The 20,589-nt window shown below is 35.2% G+C and overlaps 3 protein-coding genes across 14 annotated transcripts; 2 read left to right on the top strand and 1 right to left on the bottom strand.

Annotated features, from left to right (window-relative positions):
• Positions 1–400: 400 nt before the first annotated feature.
• On the bottom strand, positions 401–9,445 carry LOC110813548 (mitogen-activated protein kinase kinase kinase 5-like). Of its 11 annotated transcripts, none has more exons than XR_015813214.1 (11): positions 8,754–9,445; positions 7,480–8,238; positions 7,298–7,385; positions 3,870–3,932; positions 3,612–3,775; positions 2,674–2,749; positions 2,215–2,274; positions 2,012–2,137; positions 1,218–1,374; positions 997–1,097; positions 401–808 (listed from the first exon to the last, which is right to left on the bottom strand). XR_015813214.1 is itself a non-coding variant. In XM_088207161.1 (11 exons), exons 1-10 carry the CDS (start codon positions 9,092–9,094, stop codon positions 1,014–1,016), a joined length of 1,947 nt encoding a protein of 648 aa, XP_088063287.1. In that variant the 5' UTR covers positions 9,095–9,445; the 3' UTR covers positions 401–808; positions 997–1,013. The 11 variants fall into 11 exon arrangements, 7 of the variants coding, with proteins under 7 accessions (XP_088063287.1, XP_088063291.1, XP_088063285.1 ...); XM_088207161.1 differs by having other exon boundaries at positions 1,189–1,374; XM_088207165.1 differs by having other exon boundaries at positions 401–811; positions 1,189–1,374.
• Positions 9,446–9,453: 8 nt separating this feature from the next.
• Positions 9,454–11,871, top strand: LOC110813490 (protein OSB1, mitochondrial). The gene is made up of 4 exons (XM_088207206.1): positions 9,454–9,911; positions 10,246–10,384; positions 10,706–10,790; positions 11,333–11,871. Exons 1-4 carry the CDS (start codon positions 9,583–9,585, stop codon positions 11,620–11,622), a joined length of 843 nt encoding a protein of 280 aa, XP_088063332.1. The 5' UTR covers positions 9,454–9,582; the 3' UTR covers positions 11,623–11,871.
• Positions 11,872–13,550: 1,679 nt separating this feature from the next.
• Positions 13,551–17,144, top strand: LOC110813491 (putative disease resistance protein At4g33300). Of its 2 annotated transcripts, none has more exons than XM_088207220.1 (5): positions 13,551–14,343; positions 14,827–15,224; positions 15,351–15,706; positions 15,809–16,014; positions 16,131–17,144. In XM_088207220.1, the coding sequence occupies exons 1-5, from the start codon at positions 13,629–13,631 to the stop codon at positions 16,952–16,954; spliced, it is 2,499 nt and encodes an 832-aa protein (XP_088063346.1). In that variant the 5' UTR covers positions 13,551–13,628; the 3' UTR covers positions 16,955–17,144. The 2 variants fall into 2 exon arrangements, with proteins under 2 accessions (XP_088063346.1, XP_088063341.1); XM_088207215.1 differs by having other exon boundaries at positions 13,553–14,343; positions 16,128–17,144.
• Positions 17,145–20,589: the final 3,445 nt, after the last annotated feature.

A 20,589-nucleotide genomic window follows, 5' to 3' on the forward strand; every position in this document is an offset into this window, starting at 1 on the left:
CTAGCCACTGAATTTATTGTTGGTGATGGACCTTCGTACATGTATTAAGGGGTACGTAGTATATCTGTATAGCGTGTAGATGTATATATGTTCCAAAAGCTTAAGCTTAAGCTTATACAATGTGTATACTCCATAGGTCTTGTTGGTATTTCTGATGGGCAGTTGTGTTTTTAGACATTTTAAGCGCCTTGGTAAGTATTAGGTGCAGGAAAGCAAGCATTTATGACCATTTCGGCAGATGCATTTCCAGTAATCTCAAGCATATGAGTGGTTTTAGGCGCATTTGGACTACGCGGCATGTTTATAATACTTACCAACATACGACCAAAATTTTTGTTTAAATAATCTTATAATTGGTAAAGATGTAAAAACACAATTTTCTATCTTTGCCACCAAACAATTAAGAATTGCAAACCATTATCTCCCATTTAATTTCTTCTCCTTCATTAGCATCCAAACAAGAGAGAGGAGAGTAGATTACTTGGACTTTCTTCCCTCCCCTCTATTTCTTTTCCCTTAGCTCCCGTTCCCACTCCAAAATATAGTTCGACGTACAAACACCATCATTTAGTTTCTCTACCCTGAATTCCCATATGTAAAGATTAAACCTCCAAGATAATGAATGCGTTCAACACCAGCAAATGCTTGGAAGAGCACAACTTCCCTTCCATAAGTCCTTAAAACAGCAAAAGGACGGTTGTCGAAAGCACCGAGGGGCATGTTGTTAGAAACATTCATGAGAGGATTGAACCATGAATCATTTGTGTTCCGGATGAACCACGCACGACTTCAAGAGAGTGGTGAGAAGCTGCTGAGCATTTAACAGTTTTAGCATAGCATGCTTAATAGTTATCAAAGAAATAAAAGAAAAACCAAACAACACAAAAGACTGGTAACTAATTTTAAGCAGATGCAGTGGCCATGGAGAAATGCAATTATTCTTCAACAGAAAACCGTTTTGAGCAAAAATCTGGTTGCTGTGGCAAGAATATGCACCTCTTACATGACGGCTTCTAATTTGAAACTGGCCTTCCAGGAGAGGTAGGCAAAAAATCATTTTTCTGCACATTGCAGTTTCTTGGACTTTGTGATTTATCCTAAGATAAAAGATGATCACATCCTAAAGTCAAAATGAAGTAAGTCATCTTTGAGATTATTAATAGCTGAGAAGCAGGTCGTAAAGCTCACCATTTTGTTTGGACTTCTAAAATGATCACCTGAATTTCGGACAAAGGGATGCTTAAGCAGCATATCAGCTGATGGCCGATCGGCAGGATTTCTACGAAAGCAACAACAAAGGAAGTCCTTTCCTTCTGGAGATAATGTTTCTGGTATAGGTGGGGTTCTATTCAGAACCTTGCACATTGCTTGAGGCTGCAGAAAAAAAAAAAAAAAGAATCAGTGACTAAATGAGGAACATTTATGCATTCCCTTACAATCACCCAAGACCAGGGCCCAAACGCCTCATTCTCTTTGGAAAAAGCAATCTAAGTAAATAAGCAAACAAAGGGTTGGGTCAAGTTGCCACAGTGATGGAGTTTTTGCTGAAGAAAGAAAACCATATAACCAGAGATCATCTTTGATGCTTTAAAAAGCTAAGAGATTTCAAGGATTCAGCAAAGCACTCTAGAGTTTGTATATGAAGGAAATGAAGAACTGTGAAGAAAAGGATGGCTTATGCTACTACAATGTTGATTAAAATTATTGCAATCACATTTGATGATTTAATGCCACTAGACCAGTATTTTAACAACTAAAAGCCATGTCAAAAACCAGTAGGAAATGATAACTGGTGGACAGATGTCTACCTACTTTTGCATGTGTTCTGTGGACGTTGTACCCCCAAATCATATTTGAGAAGTATAAAAAGAAAAGTAGCAGAAGATAATCACACAAGATAAAATTTCTGGATATACTTGTAAAACTGAGAAATATCTTCATGGCATTGGAGATGCATTGGCAATCTTTATTCTGACGAAATGAAAGCTATTGAGTGCAACTGAAGACTCACCCCCTCAAGCTCGCTCCAAGGAGGTTTACCATTATACATTTCAATGATAGTACAACCCAAGCTCCAAATGTCAACAGCCAAAGCAAGATCAGGATCGTCATCTTTTTTTATCACAGCCATCATGACCTGCACAGAATTAACATGTAAATAAAATGCAGAAACTATATACAAGGAAATTAATATATCAAAGCATTGGGAAACACCTCTGGAGCCATCCAGTATGGACTGCCCTTCAGAGAGAGCTCATACGATAGACCTGTAAGCTGAATATAAACAACAGTTAAAATATTAAAGTAAAGGCATTATGGGAGCTTAATGACAGTATAACTACATTACTGGAGTTTCACTAACAGCTTAACCACGTAAGCAATCTATCTTAAAGAAAAGGGGTGGGGTTGAGGGGAAAACAATGCATACAACAGGCCATATCAGCTAATTACTAATCCAAGGGACAATAACAAACTTCACCATTTGACCAAAGTGATATAGTAAAAACAGCGAACGAGCAAGTAACCTTGCATATGTATCTTAAATGCAGGCGATGCAAACTGCATCAACAAGAATTCATAATCCTAAATTATTGATCATTCAAGAAACATTCAAGTTGCAGAAAGAAATTGTTCCTCAAGAAAAAAAGATGCACTAAGAAATTCAGTACTTACGTGTTTTGCCATACCAAAGTCTGCAAGCTTCACAATGCCAGATGCGTCAACAAGCAAATTAGCACATTTGATATCTCTATAACGCATAATCAATCATGTCAAAGAAAACTCCAGATCAAGAAGAAACAAAGAAATTTGGAACCTATAAATGCTTTACACTCTCCCAACTACTTTTTCACTTGAAATGTTCTGCAGTAGAATTATGTCTGTCTCCTCAGATGTTTGAACCAACAACAACTAGCATCTTAAATTTTAGGGACAATTTCCATTTAGTCTTTGAACTATGTACCATGTTTTATTTAGTTATAAAAGTTCTTTTAAGTTAGAATTTGGTTCTCAAACTCACAATTTTTTTTTAAAAAAAATTCAACAATGATTTTATATAACCGTGAAGATCTTGACAGAAATATTTTATGTTTTCCTTATATTATTTTGTTTTAAATAGAGTTTGAAAGTTGTAAAAACTAAAGATTAACCTTAACAAACCTAATAAGAACAATTAATTTATTTTATTTAAGCAATTGAGTTTTTCAATAATAGACATTAAGAAAGAAGAAGAGGTCTACAATGACTATCTTTTGAATACTTTTTTAATTTCTTGTCCTACACAGAAGGATTATATTTCTTATATCGTGTTTTAGGTTACCCAAAGATTACAGAAAGAACTTTTACTATTAAACAAATTCATCAACAGTTATATTTGAGATACTTTTGTAAGTTTAGCGGCTAAATTGTAACAAAAAGAATTAACCTCTAAATTGCAAAATAGCCCCATAGTTAAGTACTAAATTAGCAATTTATCTTACAATTTATTATCAGATAATTTCCCTGTCTGCCATTTATTGGAATATTGCAAGTTATGTAATTGTCTAAAAGTTAAAGTTCAATTCAATCCCATCATGACTCTTTTGCTCCCTTCTAATTATGCATGTTCTCACCTGTGGATTGTCTTCCTACCATGCAAGTAGGCCAGCCCAGAGAGAATATGACGAGTGAAATTGCGAACTATAGCTTCTGTTATGGCTCCATGATGTTCACGGATGTATTTATTAACTGATCCAGGATGAACATACTCCAAGTATATATAAAAATGATCATCAACCTGCAAAATCAGAAACAAATTTTGGATAAATCAAATTTTAAGTTGCAAAAATCTGAAATAGTGAAAATGAATTGATAGAATGTAGGATTCTTACTCTTTCACTGCCATAATACTGCACTATATTTGGATGCTTTAGATCACGAAGAACTTTAATTTCCTGCAACAAGTACTGGAAGTATGAAAAGATACACTTATAAAGACAAAGGGAAATTTCAATGATATAACTGCATTGCCAGAGTCATTTGATGGATGCATAGTATCTAGCATATATTTCAGAGACATGATTGACAATTTGGAGACAATCATCTCTAAATCCTGACAGTTCCAATCCACATAATTTATGAAATTAACCATTCCAGGAAGAGAGCCTGCAGAAACTATCCCATTATTAGTTGTCTTAGCTGTTTGGCACCAAAAAAAGAAAGTAAATGGCTTTAGGTATTACCACTTAAGCTATCAAATCGAAAAAAAGAATGACCTTGACTAGTAATCCATCATGGCTAGTTTTCTTTGCATTTAGTTAATGACAAAAACCTGCCCTAATCAAAATATTTGACCCACAGATACTTCCGTGAGTTCTTTGCGTGAGTGATGCCCCGATGGATCTGCTTGATGAAGATATCATCTATTATCCAGATTATAGTTTGAACAAGAGTGCCCAATGGATGCCATTTTAACCATGTTCCTACAAATGCAATTCTAGAAGCATAAAGTTATGGAGAATCGATATGAACTAGAATTTCTAAGTAGATTAGAAGTTGTATTTCTACCTAATCTACTAGTTATTGTAAGAATTAGGATAAGTTAGGTTTTTAGTAGCTTTTGGGATTTTATTTATAGTTTAAATTCTTTTAAGTTGTTAAGTTTTCAATTAGGATTCTTCAATTATAGTTAGATTAAGATTTCATTTTTAACCATTATAAAGCCTTGCCTAATCTCACTTTTCGAGATGAAGCAGTGAATTCGTAAATTATTCCGATAGCTTTTTTAACACCAGTCATGTGATACAATGACATCTTTAGTGTACTGCTTGAGAACCTACCAAAGATGAGATGCATGACAGATTCTAAGGTCCTGGTTATTTTTCTTTTATGTGCTCGTTCTTAGGTGTGATATTTATGTTTATAAAAAATTTCCAACTACTCAAATTTTCTCTAATTAGTCCTGCATCAAAAAATAAATAAAAAACATGTCTATTTAAAAATAAATAAATAACATACCCAAACATATCCTATCCATCTGGAACAAGAAAAAACAAATCATCAAACAAAAATTTTAACTGTATCAGCTTCCCAGATCACTAACCCCTCGCAGTATTCAACACAGCCGCTACCAGTGACAACAGATACGATAAGCATGCTCCAGAGTCCCACCTCAAGAAACTATATAGCAACACATCACTTGCCGCTGAAGCTCAGACGCCACTGCTCCACCACATTGCCACCATCGCAGTTATGATACCTCAAATTGGCTCCCAATCTACAAGACAGCCAGAATCCTAACATCCTATGTGACTGGAGACTGAAACTTAGATTTCATACATGTGTGACTCGAGAATGGACTTCTCCAGAATGTGCTTTGTTTAATTGATTTATCCAGAATGTCCTACCTCAGCCTCCTCTAAACCAGCGTTCCATGAATTCTTTTTGGCATGCTTTCTTCATGGTTACAGCTGGTTTCATCATATTCCAACTCTACAATCCTCTTCTGAACAAAATCTAGAAAATCTGTGTATGTGGAATATTGGGGGAAATTGAGCAATCTTCCTCAAAGGATACTTATCTTTTTGCTGTAATAAGCATATTAATCAGTTAAAAGGAAAAAAGACTGAAGTATTCTCCAACACTTCAAATCTCAGTTAATTTGAGGATAAGAAGCTTCTCGTTCACAATGATTGTCACATGAACCTTGTTTCAACCTCTACAGAGATCTTTCAATACAACCATATCTACAGACATATGAAGTAGCATGGTTAGAGATAATGAATATCCCAGTACCTCAAAAATGTCTTCTTTCTATTCATTATGATGCTTATAATGAATATCCTGTTTATGTATTTTCTCTTAAAATTGCATATATTCTTCTAGCCTAAACTTGGATTTCTAAACGACTTCAGCATGACATATTATTAGTACTTATGATTTTATGCATGGTGTGAAGAATGTAGTTTTGGTGTCCTATGACTATGAAAAGATGCATAAAAATTGACTCCCACCAGAGTCAACAATCAATAAAGAAGATAAAAGACGAAAAACACACTTGAATAGTTAGAACCAATTTAAACTTTTATCTGTTTGCTGGAATGGAGGAACAAAAAAAAAAAATCCCCCACTTTCAAATGGCTCAAGATCTTTCACCTAAAAGATTTTTGTAAAAGTACAAAACAATTGAGTTTACTGATAATTAACTCAAGAATGAACAAGAAGCACAAACTTGTCAATATATTGATTTCTCCTATTGCCAAGGTTTCACATTCTCAAATAATTGTCTGTTCATTGTTTTTGACAAGGACGAGTAAATGAAAGGTGTTAATTTGGAAGCTACAAGATTGAGGATTTTACATCATTTGCCACTTAAAAATTTATGGATGAATTTTCTCCAACCTGGTGGAGAATGTTGAAGAATAGTGGACTAGAACTTCTAAACAGATTAGTAGTTGTATTTCTAGCAAAGCTGCAATTTATTGTAAGAGCATGGGCAATGTTAGGGTAGCTCTCAAACTTTATTTATAGTTTAAGCTCTTCTAAGTTATAAGTTCTTAAGTATGATTCGTAAGTATAGGTAGATTAGAATTTTATGTTTAAGCATTATAAGTTCCTACGTGATCTCATAACTGAGATGCATTTGTTGAACTAATAAATTATTTTGAGACTACTCTCAATATTAGTTGTGTGATACAATCATATGTTTGATGATTAAGAACCCACTTTAGCGATGATGCTTGAGGAATCCTTGGTGTGACTCCTAGTTATTTTTTTGTTTTCTAGACTAATTCCAAATGTCTCATACTTATTTGAACTGAGGGGAGGAGAAAAAGGAAATAAAAGAAAAGGATGCGTACTCACCATCCTTTTACTTGTTTGGATAAAAAATAACAATTAGTGAAGGGAGTGGTGTAAGCATCACTGATATGGTAATTTAACTCTAATTTGTAATATCATAAACTTTTTCTCCTAACAAGAAAATAATAATAATTGTGTAGAAAACGAAGCCACATTGACTGGTCATAATGACAGCCGTCATTCATAGTTGGCAGAAAATACCACAGAGATCGATCCTATTTGATTATTCACAAGTTAAACTTCATTGCTTTCACATTTTAAGGGAGGTGGAGAAACAGAGGTGGGTAAGAATTGGAGAAATTCTGTAATGGAATAGCGCCTAAGCAATTTAGGGTTTTTACAAGCACTTACTACACACGTTTAAAATGTCGAGAAGCCAACAAACAGATTGCAGAACAAATAGCAAATATACTATATATTGGTTCTTTAAAGGAGTTCAATAAAGAAAATGGAAAGAAACCTGCTCCAACTGTTTTATACATTCAGCAGACTTGGGATCATCAGGGATTACATCAACTTCCTTCATTGCACATAGAGCTCCAGTCTCCCTGCTCATGAAAGAGGAGAAGTAAGATCTGCCACAAAAGGAAAAAAAAAAAACAAGAACTTGCCAAGAGAGATAATTCCAGAATACATGCTTACCTGTTGGTTCCAACATATACGCTTCCAAATGTACCACGACCAATAAGTTTTCCTTTTTGCCATTGACTTTTAGTTGATGATGCAGCTAACCTTTCTGCTGGTTGATGAATGACAACTGTTTGTGATGGAATTGATGATTGAGTTTGTCCTAAAGCTCCTGGAGGAAGAGGCAGCGGATGTGCATTGGCAGGGCCATTACTTTCAAGCCACTCCTTAGAATTCTCAAGAAGCAAGTTATGATGCATTAGAAAGGGAAATGGACTCCTGGGGTTGATGTGTGGGCTTAGTGGGCTAGGGCTATAAGGAGGAGAATGATCAGGAGTGTGTAGCCTGTTTACATCCGGAGTCTCTGAAGCCAACCAACTCTGAAATTCTTGAGGAGTCCAAAAAGGAGATTGGGAAAATTCCCCCCTCTTTGATCTTTGAGGACTGACATCAGGACTTGAGAATGCACTTGTCGGAGCACTCCCAGGAAGGACATTCAATCTCAAATTGTAACTATGGTCCTTAATTTCCAGTTCATGGGAGAATGCTCTATGCAGATTTCTTAACGATTTATTTGAGTCCACTATATCATGAGAAGGAAAAGAGTCCAGAGTCTTTGATCTTTGTGGACCAACAGTGTGATGTGTGCTCTTTGCAGGGGCCCTTGCTCTAAAGTCACTAGTAACGTTTCCAATATTTACGTCTTGAGAGCATCCTCTATGACTATTGGCTGAAGATTTGACTGATTTTTTGAGAATATAATCTGTGTTCTGCCTGGTATTTTGTGGATAAAAATCAGCAAGTAATTAATTAGCCATGTTTTCCATAGTTCAGGTACATAGTTATCTGGCTAATATGGTTTACAAGCACAAGATCATCACCTCATGGCCTACATGGAATGCCAAAATTAACTTATTAAGGAATATAGCATTTTTTCCCTATTAAAGAACTTACATTCTCAGAGGACTGGATTAAAGTCTAATTCTTGACATTTCCTTTCAGGTGCAAACAAATCCAACGAATAAAACTATGAAATTCATCTTTCCAGAAATCTTAGGTTTGAAATTCGGTCCATTATAAGCAATCGCTGTGAATCCCTTAAGGAGAAACAAAAAGCATTCATCCAAATAATGTGAAACAAAATCTACCAAACTACATGTTTTTCACAAGTCTAATTACTTCAAAGATTCCCAATTTTAAAAACTAAGGACAACTCTTGAAACAATAAGCATTCATTTGAGTACAAGATTAACTAATTTAATATAGTAAAATAAAACAAGTTTAATTACCTAGCCAACACACCCCCCGGGCCTTCTCCGGGCGAATTGGAGCCCAACGAATTCGGTTTCCGGAGCGAAGATGAAGCAGGAAGAGGCAGTGGCTTTGGGACGGCGGAAGAAGACCAGTGGTCGGAGACAGTCGGAGAGGGAGATTTGCGAGTCAACTCGGGGGAAGCCGACAATTTATAAGGGAAGTCAGAGAATTGCAGGCCGAGATCGTCGATGGAAACATGCCTGAGCTTTCTCTGGCGGGTGAGCTTCCTAACAGTAAAAGAATGGGGCGTAGTTTTGGCGGGAGTTAAAGCTTCTGCAACATTGGGAGAGGAGGGTGGAGAGGAAGAAGAAGGCATTTGGAGTATTGAGAAAGCAAGAAGGAAGTGGTATGGGAGATCCCGTCATGTGAAAAGAGGAAGATTAGACACAAATTTTGTAGAATTGACGCTGATTGGAGAAGACCAGAGAGAGCTGAGTGTTAAACTCGACAGTTCACGCAAATGTTGGAGATATGAGTCAACAACACGTACAAGACTCTTAACCATTGACAATTTCTTTCTGCTCAATATTTTTATGTTTGTCAACCATCAGAGCGCGTGATTTCACTTGATATTTTATATTTCAAATTTATTTTTTTTAATTAATTTAGCAATAAATTAAAGATTTAGAAATTATAGTAAAATAAAATTAATGCAACAATACCCAATTTCCCCGCAATCGGCGGGAATAACACAAACTAAAAACTGAAACCCCCCGCCAAATTCCTCGTCTTCAAACAGAACGTCACCGGACTGTCAATCATTCACCACCTTCATTTCATCTCACGCACTGAGATTCTGCTTAGATGAAAGCATATCGTATCAGTACCCTCATTAAGCGGAACGCTTCTGCATTTTCCCTCTTTAATATCGTTCCCTTCTCTTCGTCCTCTGCTGCAAACCCTAGATTCTCCTTCTTCTCCGACGACAACGAAGAAGGCAGTGCCGTTTATCGTCACGTGCTCAAATTCCAGCGCCCAACCACTGTAGACCTGCTTCCTCACTTGGTGAACTCCGTCAGCCTTATTGGCTCGGTAGATCGGCCTCTTCAAGAATTTAAAATCAAAGGTGTTAATTTTGGGGTTTACACACACCTTCGAGTTAAAGATTCGCGTAATCCGAACCGTACGTTTAGGTCAGCGCTGTTTTGACTGTTTAGTAACTTGTTCGTAATCGTAGTTATTATCAATATCTATTCGCTATTTTCTATATGTAAAATTCTAAAATCAACGCGATGAATATGCTTAAATTAATGTTAGTCCGTCTTCTCCCAAAAGTCATACTGCCCATTTTGCCTTAATTGTTCGATTCTATTTTATCCCCGGGACATGTCGTAATAATGGTGAAAGCGCTGGATTTAAGTTCTATGCTTATATATGTAACAAAGAGTATCGCCTATATCTATGCTTCAATATTTCTGCTTAATGTCTACTTACATTTGTTGTTAAACAACGGTATTTATTAAATAGGATACTGCTAAATATGTGGAACGAGATGGCAGAAAAGTGTTTTACACACCTGAAGGCAGATGATTTTATATTCGTGTCCGGTCCATTGGTGTGTTTCACCAATCTTGACGCGAGCGGAAACCAGAGCTTCCACTACAAGGTTTGAGGAATGAATTTGTTTTTACCATATTTATAGTCAAAAACTTGGCAAAGAGAAAGGATCTTGCTTTCCCAAAGTTGTGGTAATTACAATATTTGTCGTTATGTTGGGTTGTGTATTCCTCTGCATTCCCAGGTTAAGGTTAATGCTGGGCAAGGTATGATCAGAAATGTCCTTCAACATTGCTTGTAACTAACTATCTCTGAGGATTTCAACCAGTTCCCAAAATTTATATTTCATTGCTTTACATCCGTATCATTTTATTTCATGTACTTTAAGCTTTCATTCTGAAATACTATATTTATTTATCCGGTTTCATAGGTAAATGTAAAGGAGCTCAATTATGTTGCGCATCCTAGCCTGGGCTCAGTCTTCCAAAAATCCAAGGGATCACAAGTAGGAGCAGGTGTTTGTTTTCTAATAGCTGTTAAATAGTGGATCCACCTTGCAATAAATGAGTTTTTTTTTCTTTTTTTTCTGTTCTTTTAATTGGTCCCTGGTGTAATCATCACTGCAAGCAAGTTCAAAATATTTAAAAGGATAACCAATTGCAGATAACCAATTGCAGGCTATCACTTTGAATAGGGTAGAACATTAATATAGATCTTGTATTGATAACATGGATAAAAATTCTGGGTTATTGCTGTAGGAGCTGGTAAGTGATAAACTTGGAACTTAGCATCTCATGAAAATTTTCATTAGCTATAGCTGCATGGTAATCTTATTTTATAGAACAAGCCCAAACAGAGGTAATAGGAACTGACACAGGATGGTGATTTGTTAGTTGAGCTGAGGTCCATCTAGTCCTTCAAGGCACTAACCAAACTATGTTGAAAAGGAGTGTCTTCGGTTAGTTGATTTACTGTAATTTTCATGAGACCTTTTGAACTGCTTTTGTAGCTTTTTTACTCGAGTTTATTTATGTTTCTGTCCTTTTGCACGTAATAGATGTTGATGAAGATTGCATGAGTAAGTACAAAAGCCAACTACACCTGTGGCAAGTATTCTTTGCAAGCCCATACGAGTGGTGGGATAATAGGAGACGGAAGCAAAATTCAAGGGAACCTGATTTCAGACACAAGGATACTGGTGAAGCACTCTGGCTTCATTCAAGTGATCCTCCATGGATTAAAAGGCAGCTCCAATTGCTTGATTCAAAAATGGAGGAACAAGGCCTTGGGGAAGAAGAAAGATCTAAGTCTCGTTCTCGTGTTTGTAATTGGGTTTACAATGAGTAGCAGACTCAGGAAAGGACTCTATATAGTGTTTGGATTTGGCCATAGAAGAGTTACTGCTTGCATTTCAGGTTTTGCTTCTAAAGTTGCAATCTTTTACATGTTCGTGATATGTAGATTTTAAGATGTCTTAATTCTGGAATAGGAGGTCTGGTTTGTATCAAATTCTAATTCTATGAAAATGGAACGGCAATATAATGCAAGTGTAGTATAAATGTAAATGAAACATAAAATCCATTGAGATACAAAATCCATGCTTGCGAAATTAAAAATATAATTTGATATGTTAGAATTTGGTTTAAGATTTTTAATTTAATATTGATATGGTGAATAAAAAAATAATAAAAAATAAATAAAAAGGTTGAATATAAATAGGATTTAATTGTCGAGATGTATTAGATTGACCAAGGATTGCGATGTATACCCACTCTGTGGACGTAGAAGAGCAATATTTCCAATAGGCTGTCTGTCTGTCTCAACCAAAAAAGCCGAAGGCACCTTCAAGGTTGAAAGTCTTGCCTATTACTTTACAGACTTGCTTTTGGACATTAGCTAGCTCTGTTAAAAACTTTGGATTTAATACGGTTATTAAGTACTACTAATACGTTTAACTTAAAATTCATTTAATCACTTCTTAATTTTGATTTTGGTTCTTAAAACAATTTAATATATTTTTTTTTTTTAAAAAATTATTTAATGTCTGTTTTGTACTAAATTATGTAAGAAAATATAGACAAAATGGGTACTGTAAATGGGCTCCGATAATTAATAGGTAGTGATTGATAAAAATAAACAAATAAAAATAGTTTAAAATTATAATATTTTAAAAAATAGCTGAAATAAATATTTAATGAAAATTTTTATTTTCACAACTAATCTAATGTATGAGTTTTATTTTAAAAATAATTTTTTTTTTACAAAAACCGGGAAATGTTGACTTTAAAAATTATAATGTTCATTTTTTCTCCACTGCCACAATTGATCAATACGAGAGAGAGAAAATAAAGAAAAAGAGAGTAAGTAAATCAATTAAATTTGCTTAGCTTCTATCGTTATTAGCAATCACCAATTAGACTACATCCACCGTTGATCAGGCTAAAATGGAGATGAACTCAGACCATATTATTCCAGCTCCTCTCTTTCCACTAAAGTTTCAGATCAACACCTCCTCGTCTTAGCTTTAAACTATGTTTTATGCATGGTTATCTTTTTATATTCAATTTTTTAAAAGTATTACGCTACATAATTAGTGTGTAGTCAAAATTCATTAATATATATATATATATTTACCTTCAATATAATGAAATTTGTTACTTTGAAGCAGTCTTTGATTATTTTTTAAAAAGGGTTAAATTTATTTTTTTACTAAAAATTTTTAGAAGTAATTAGAGAATAAATTTTCAAATAAAATTGCGGTTTGAACAAAAAAAAAAAAAAGACGTAAGAAAAGGTTCGACAAAGATAATAATATTGTCTATATTTAATGATATAAAAAAGTAAAATTTATTATTATATAATATTTAATTTAAAAAATAGTAAATTTAATTTATTAATATACTTATAAGGTTATAAAGGTTAAATTAAATTTTTAGTAAAATTTTTTAAATAAAATTATTATAACGGATTAAAAAATAAATTATTGACGTACTTTTTAATTAACAATCAAATTAACGTAATTTTATATTAGCTATCTTTCGTAGGGTAAATTTAATTATGAATAAAAATAAATTATACTTTTATATATTTCTTATGATTTTTAAATTACAGATCACGCGTTAAAATTCTGGATATTTTTATAGTATTCCCATTTTAAAAAGCCCAAAAAAAAAAAAAAAAAAAAACCCTTTTATTACTTTCAGCGGTCAACGACTTAACAGTCAACCCAACCCAACCCAACCCAGTGCCCAAAAGAAATAACGAGGGGCATTTACAAGATTCTTCTATTGCCAGTTACTTTAAACCAACTCTAGTTCTGAGGTCGTACTCACCTGGAAAACAAGCCAGCAATAATGGGGGTGTCCGACTTCTTCGTGGGGGAGATCGCAGCGGAGCTTCTCAAGCAACTCTTCACCATCTCCCGCAAGTCCTGCTTATGCAAGTCCAGCGCCGCCCAGCTCATCACTTACATCGAAGAGCTGCTTCCCATTATTCAAGAGATCAAGTACTCTGGTGTGGAGCTCTCCGCTTTCCGTCAATCGCAGCTCGACCGCCTGTCCGGGACGCTCAACCAGGGCCGGGAGCTGGCCAATAAGGTGCTCACATCCCCCCGCTGGAACGTCTATAAGAACCTCCAGCTCGCCCGCAAGATGGAGAGACTCGAGAAGACCGTCTCCAGATTCTTGCAGGGCCCCATGCAGGCGCACATGGTCGCTGACGTTCATCACATGAGGTTCGAGACGGACGAGCGCTTCGATCGGCTCGAGGGGACGGCGCGACGGATTGAGCAGGGTCTGGAGCAGCGGCTCTGCGCTATGAAGATTGGTATGGTAGGCGACGGATGGGGCGGAGGGTGGGAGAAGCACGCGGTCAGGAGAGAGGAGGAATTGATGCCAATGGAGACTTTTTTTGAGAATTCTTTAATGGGGTTGGAATTGGGGAAGAAGAAGGTGAAGGAGATGCTGATTGGAAGGCACGAGAATGGAGGAGTTGTTGCAATTTCTGGGATGGGTGGGTCTGGCAAGACGACTCTCGCTACTGAGCTTTGCAGAGATGAGGAAGTTCGGAGTAAGTGGTTTTCGGCTCTTTGTTCTATTCTTCTGTTTTAAGTTCTGGGTATATGAAAATTTGTTATTATTTTCGATTAGTTATGCCTTCTATTTATTATGTTTGGTTGCTGAGAAAATACAGAAAGGGAGAGAGAAAAGTAGGAAGGTTGTTTATTTCATGCATTTTCCGTTGGCTGGCCTTATATAACTGTATGATTTCAGGCTCAAATGCATTCCCAAAAAGCTTATTGTAGAGAAAAATGTAAAAGAACCTTTTATCTTGGTTGATGAATCTGAAAACTTAGAATGGAATACCGGGAGGGTATTACTGTGTCACTTACTTGGATTCCTTACTTTTAGGGATTCTAACAAACTCTTTGAATCAGGCCCTCTAAAGTATTATCGCCAAAAGTTTATCTGGAAGAATATTGTTTGTGGAGTTATATCCTCAACTGTCCTTTGGTGTAAGCATTCTAATATATTCCCCTAACTACTTTTGCAGACTACTATAAGAACAGGATTTTGTTCCTGACAGTCTCGCAGTCCCCAAATGTGGAGCAGTTGAGAGCAAAAATTTCTAGATTTCTATTTGGGAACGAGGCCATTGGTTCTCTTTATGCAGTTCCTCAGTGGAATGTTCAGTTGACTTCCTCAAATGGATCACGAAATCTGGTAGTCTTAGATGATGTATGGTCACCCTTGGTTCTTGAACAACTGATTTTTAAAACAACTGGGTGCAAAACCCTTTTCGTTTCCCGATTCAAATTCCCAACAATTGTTAACGACGCCACATATGAGGTGGAGTTGTTGGGAGATGATTATGCCATTTCTCTGTTCTGTCTTTCTGCTTTTGGGCAGAAGTTCATCCCTCCTGCTGCTAATGAGAGTTTGGTCAAACAGGTAAGCTCTAAACCTTTGCGGTATTTCCTTGACACGTGAATTATTACGTGCAAGTATTGATCTATGAAAGTCAACATTTGATAGCTCATTGTTTGCTGATGCTACTGGATGAAATGTGTTTGACAGATTGTTGATGAGTGTAAGGGTCTTCCTTTGGCTCTTAAAGTAATTGGAGCTTCACTACATGGAAAGCCTGAACAATGTTGGGAGAGTGCAAGAAAAAAGTTGTTAAGAGGGGAAGCCATCTGCGGAGTGCATGAGAGCAAATTACTTGAGAGAATGGCAATAAGTGTTGAACATCTAAAGGACAAGGTTAGAGAATGCTTCTTGGATTTGGGATCTTTTCCAGAAGACAAGAAAATTCCTCTTGATGTTCTCATCAACATGTGGTCGGAGTTACATGACCTTGATGGAGAAGATGCTTTCACTACTCTTCTTGAGCTCTCAGAGAAGAATCTACTTACCATTGTGAAAGATTCAAGGTATGCCAGTAAAGCATTTTATTTTGTTCTTGAGCAGGTTGCTAGATTTCTTTTATATTTTGTTGTGATTACCTCTAAATGTTTTACTATGTTAATGTTCAGAGCTGGGGATCTGTATACGGGCTACCATGAGATTTTTGTTACTCAACATGATGTGTTGAGGGACCTTGCTATTTACCTGAGCAACCATGGGAACATAAATGAACGTAAACGACTGCTTATGTGTAAGAGAGACAAGGCCCTCCCGAAAGAATGGGAGAGACATGCTGATAGCCCCTTCAATGCTCGGATTGTTTCAGTTTACACCGGTACTACTTCCATTCTCTCGCTACCTTGATTGCAGATTGTCAATTTACCAATTCAATTTGTTGTTGCAAGATTCAAATATTGTCTACCTAAATCATTTTAACTTCTCTTACAGAAGAGATGAAGGAAATGGACTGGTTTCCCATGGAATTTCCCAAGGCAGAAGTGTTGATCCTGAACTTTTCTTCCAAGGAATACTTCTTGCCTCCCTTCCTTGATTATATGCCGAAGCTTAAGGCACTTATAATAATAAATCATGGCACATTAAATTCATCGCTCGGTAACTGTTCAGTTTTTTCTAATTTGCTCAAGCTGAGGAGTCTGTGGCTTGAAAAAGTTTGGGTCCCCCAGTTTTCATCCTCCCCCTTAAGAAACTTGCGCAAGATATCTCTAATCCTCTGCAAGCTCAATAACAGCTTTGATCAGTCAGTAGAGGAGCTGCCCTGTATTTTCCCTTGCCTTGAAGAGCTGACAATTGACCATTGTGACGATTTAGTTGAGCTGCCTTCAAGCATCTGTGATATGTCCTCTCTCGACTGTCTAAGCATCAGCAATTGTCACAACCTCCGTGAATTGCCTTCCAATATAGGCAAGCTGAAGCGTGTAGAGATTCTGCGGCTATATGCTTGCCCAACACTGAAAGCTATTCCCGAAGGGATTCGAGAGCTAGTTCTGTTGAAATACCTTGACGTCTCTCAATGCATTAACTTGGCACATCTTCCTGAAGATATTGGATGTCTAACACGACTAGAGAAGATTGATATGAGGGAATGTCCGCAAATTCAGAGACTACCAAGGTCTGCTGCCTTGCTGCAGTCTCTAAGACGGGTGATTTGTGACGATGGGGTATCATGGCTGTGGAAGGATTTGGAGAAGACAATACGAGGTTTTCATGTTCAAATTGCCGAGAAATGCTTCAGTCTAGACTGGCTTGATGAATGATTTATCTCAGTGTTATTTAGTCACGTGTAAATAATTTTTGAATTATGTTTCCCCTTCTCACACCTTTGTACACTTACATATTGCAAGTGAAATTTTAGCTTTTAACTACCCGTACCATCTTGTCTTCCCTCTGTACAAGTGCAAAGTCTCATTTTTGTATCACAATTCAATTCGGCTGATTTTTATCTTATTCTGTCCATCTTAATATATTCTTGATTTTATAGTTTAAGTTATTTAATTTTTAGAAAGATCTATTTATACAAATAAAATATGGTTAATATTTATTTCAAAAATAATTTTTTTTAAAAAAAAAAATTATAAATTCTGATTTAACTAATTTGAAATTAATTATTATAAAAAAGTTTAATTATTTAAGTTTTATATATTTTTTAATTATAAATTAAAAAAAAAAATCAAGTAATCTACTACAAGGAGATAATGATTAAATTTTCCATATAAAGTCACTCGTGCTTTGACTAAATTTTTTTTAATGAATATAGAAAATATAGTGTAAGGCTTTATCATTATCCCCCAATAAATAAATCAATCATGACATTGAAACGAAAAAAAGTAAAGAGTCATGGGGGGATGCACCAAGAAAATATATTTCATTTGAAAAGAAAAAAGAAAGAAAGGCAGAAGTTCCATATAGGTCTTTCACGAGGGCGATATAATCACGTACTATTTATATTCTCAGAAAATTTATTGAACTTGTAAAAATAGTAGTTTAAATAACTATCATATAAATTAATTAATAATATTGTATTATATTGTTTATAATTTTTGTGTTACGTTAAAAAATTATAAATTTAAATTTTATTAAAAATATATAATTTATTATTTTATAAATTATTTATTATTAGTTATAATAGAAAAATTTATTTAATTGTAATTAGCCTATTATATTTTTATTAAAAAAAAAAGTTTTTTCTATTAAAATAATCACAGATAAAATATTTTAAGAGAGAGTTAAATGTAATATATTTTTATATTATTTATTTGGATAAAAAAAAAGCAAAACTAAAAAATATTTTTTAATTAATCATGTTTAGATATTCTTAAAATAGTTTAAAATATTAAATAAAATATATTAATATATGTAATAAAAAAATTTAATAATATAATTAATTTTTATCTAGCAACAATATATTTTGAAATTTTAATTTTAACTTATAAATTAATATTGACATAAAATTTAATATTTTTTTAAAGTATTTTATGGATTCAGAATAATAACTTTATAATATATGATTATGTAAATTTAAAATTTAAAATTATTAATATATTAGGAAGATTTTAATAATTAAGCTGAGTTTATTCTTGTTAAACTATTATAAATTTATCAAAAAAATGTTTTATAGTTACTAATTTGTTTATTTGTGATAATCACAATTAAATAGTATCTATTTTTAAATTAAAAAATATATTGATTTAAAAGAAAAAATATTTGCAACAGTTTCAAAGTAAAAGACCAAATTAAAATAAAAAGTGAAAATTTATTATTTCGTAATTAAGGCTTTTTAAAGTTTTATTATATATATAAAATAAAAAATAAAGAAAGAGGAAGAGGGTGTTGCGTGGAAAACGCGGTAAGAGCAGCCCACCAGATTCCCCTCCCGCTACCCGCCACTTGCTGATGGTCCAGTGTCTGGTACGTTGGAGTCGATGGGGTCCACCAAATCTCATTAATGATCACGCCTGGGATACCTTCATATTCATAATTATTATTTTTTAATTGTAATAAATTATTTAGTGATATAAAATTTTACATTTTCCATTATTAATTATTTATTTTTACTTTATCCAAATTTTTTATAAAAATTATATTTATTACATCATAAACAACAAAAATGTTGTGTAATAATTAAAACTAGAAAACCATATATACGAGCAGCTTCCTGGAAAAAAGGTTGTCCCTTTTAAGAATAATATAATTTTTTAAAAAATTTTGCTAATATAATATATTGTGTATATAAATATTTATGTAAATAATTTACAAAATAAAAAATAATATATATATATATATTGTAACGGTCCCGGAAATTTAAAATGAAATGTATATTAAAAATATCAAATGCGGAAGCGAAGTCAAAAATTCGATTAACATCCCTTACACTAAAACCAAAAACATGCTCACAATATAAAAGATCAAACTACCTAAATGAGAAACTTGAAAGTAAAAGCTACGAATATGACTATGGAGTCTTTAGGCATCCCCTTCGTCGTCCTCCTGTGGAACCGGCTCGGGAACGATGTCTTCCTGATATGAAATGATTAAATAAGGAATTAGCTACACTAGCCCAATAAAGACATCACGATATCCACCGTCACGGAGGTAAAGGTGGGTAGAAAACACAAAAAGACCAATGGAGCATAATTTACAACAAATCCTTTTATCAATAATAAAACATTTACCATTCACTTACCTCGGTGAAATTCATAAAAATAATATACGAAAGCAATAACATCATCATCATCATGAAATCATATATAAACTGTATAATATAATACTTATCAAGCCTTCCGTAATTCAATCGTTACACAACATATTTTTCTCATTTACCAGCCCACTAGTATCCATAGGGATCCATAGGGGTCCCGCTATCCGTTAAGCCTTAACACTTGAAATCAGATTCCAGGGCCGTCCCCATACCCCGTCCGGTATGGGCGCCAAAACTATAAACCTCATTACTCCGTCCGGTATAAGGGTGAAACGGGCCGTCCCCATACCCCGTTCGGTATGGCCGCCAAAACACATAAGATCTCCATACCCCGTCCGGTATGGGAGACCACAATCCCGGTAGGGTTCCCTACGGACCCGGTCCGTCTACCATCTCCCAGGATATCTAGTCAGGCTGACCACATTATACAATTACCCATTTACATAATCTTTCATTCTCTTTTTCCTCAGTCAGCATCATCAATCAACATACAAACAAGCAAAACAGTAATTTATGCCAAACAGACAACATACAGCATCAATATCCCAGTCATTCAATCCATAATCAATAAAACAGTAAAATATACACACGAAACTATAAAATGAAAACATCAAACCTCATACTGCTTTTAAAATTGTAAAACAGGGCGAATAACAATTAACCGACAACCACACTAGACTCGGGCTCCATTAGCGACCTTAAGCAATTTCGCACATTCGTTGATTCATGAAATACCATTTTATCATTTATTGAACTTTAATACCGTGATAGGAAATAGGGTGAGGGGTCCTTACTCGTTTCGGGGTCCGAACACGGCTTCACAGTGCGCCTACAGGCTGTCCATAATTTTTCCTGAATTTTTTCGGGGAACTGAAACGCACTACTGGTACCTGCACGTGTTTCAAAAAAATCCCAAATTAGGCCCAGGGCCCCTTTCGGCCAATATCGCAACTCCGGCACGGCGGCTCCGCCGTGTTTTGGACACGATGCCGCCGCTTGCGGCGGCGATTCGCCTCGGTTTGGCCGTTTTCGGCCGTTTCTGGCCGAATTTGGCCACACTTGCATTGATCCTTGCGATTAAACAACTCTAGGGCCCTCGGGGGATCAAAAAATTACGGAAAACCGAAGCTTACCGGCGGCGGTGCTCTAGGGTACGGCAGCTCTCCGGCGAAGTTCGTGTTTTGGTGATTCGGC

This window comes from Carica papaya, chromosome 1 (assembly GCF_054855325.1).
Source record: "Carica papaya isolate Zhongbai chromosome 1, ASM5485532v1, whole genome shotgun sequence".
Lineage (NCBI taxonomy): Eukaryota > Viridiplantae > Streptophyta > Magnoliopsida > Brassicales > Caricaceae > Carica > Carica papaya.

Excerpts from the sequence above, each read along its gene's own strand:
- LOC110813548 (XM_088207152.1), bottom strand. The coding sequence starts at position 9,094 with ATGCCTTCTTCTTCCTCTCCACCCTCCTCTCCCAATGTTGCAGAAGCT. Across the intron at positions 2,138-2,214 it reads CATACTGGATGGCTCCAGAG|GTCATGATGGCTGTGATAAA; the intron begins GTGTTTCCCAAT and ends AATTCTGTGCAG. Across the intron at positions 1,375-2,011 it reads CTTGGAGCGAGCTTGAGGGG|CCTCAAGCAATGTGCAAGGT; the intron begins GTGAGTCTTCAG and ends TTTTTTCTGCAG.
- LOC110813490 (XM_088207206.1), top strand. The coding sequence starts at position 9,583 with ATGAAAGCATATCGTATCAGTACCCTCATTAAGCGGAACGCTTCTGCA. Across the intron at positions 10,385-10,705 it reads ACCAGAGCTTCCACTACAAG|GTAAATGTAAAGGAGCTCAA; the intron begins GTTTGAGGAATG and ends CCGGTTTCATAG. Across the intron at positions 10,791-11,332 it reads GGGATCACAAGTAGGAGCAG|ATGTTGATGAAGATTGCATG; the intron begins GTGTTTGTTTTC and ends TGCACGTAATAG.
- LOC110813491 (XM_088207215.1), top strand. The coding sequence starts at position 13,629 with ATGGGGGTGTCCGACTTCTTCGTGGGGGAGATCGCAGCGGAGCTTCTC. Across the intron at positions 14,344-14,826 it reads CAGAGATGAGGAAGTTCGGA|ACTACTATAAGAACAGGATT; the intron begins GTAAGTGGTTTT and ends CTACTTTTGCAG. Across the intron at positions 16,015-16,127 it reads GATTGTTTCAGTTTACACCG|AAGAGATGAAGGAAATGGAC; the intron begins GTACTACTTCCA and ends CTTCTCTTACAG.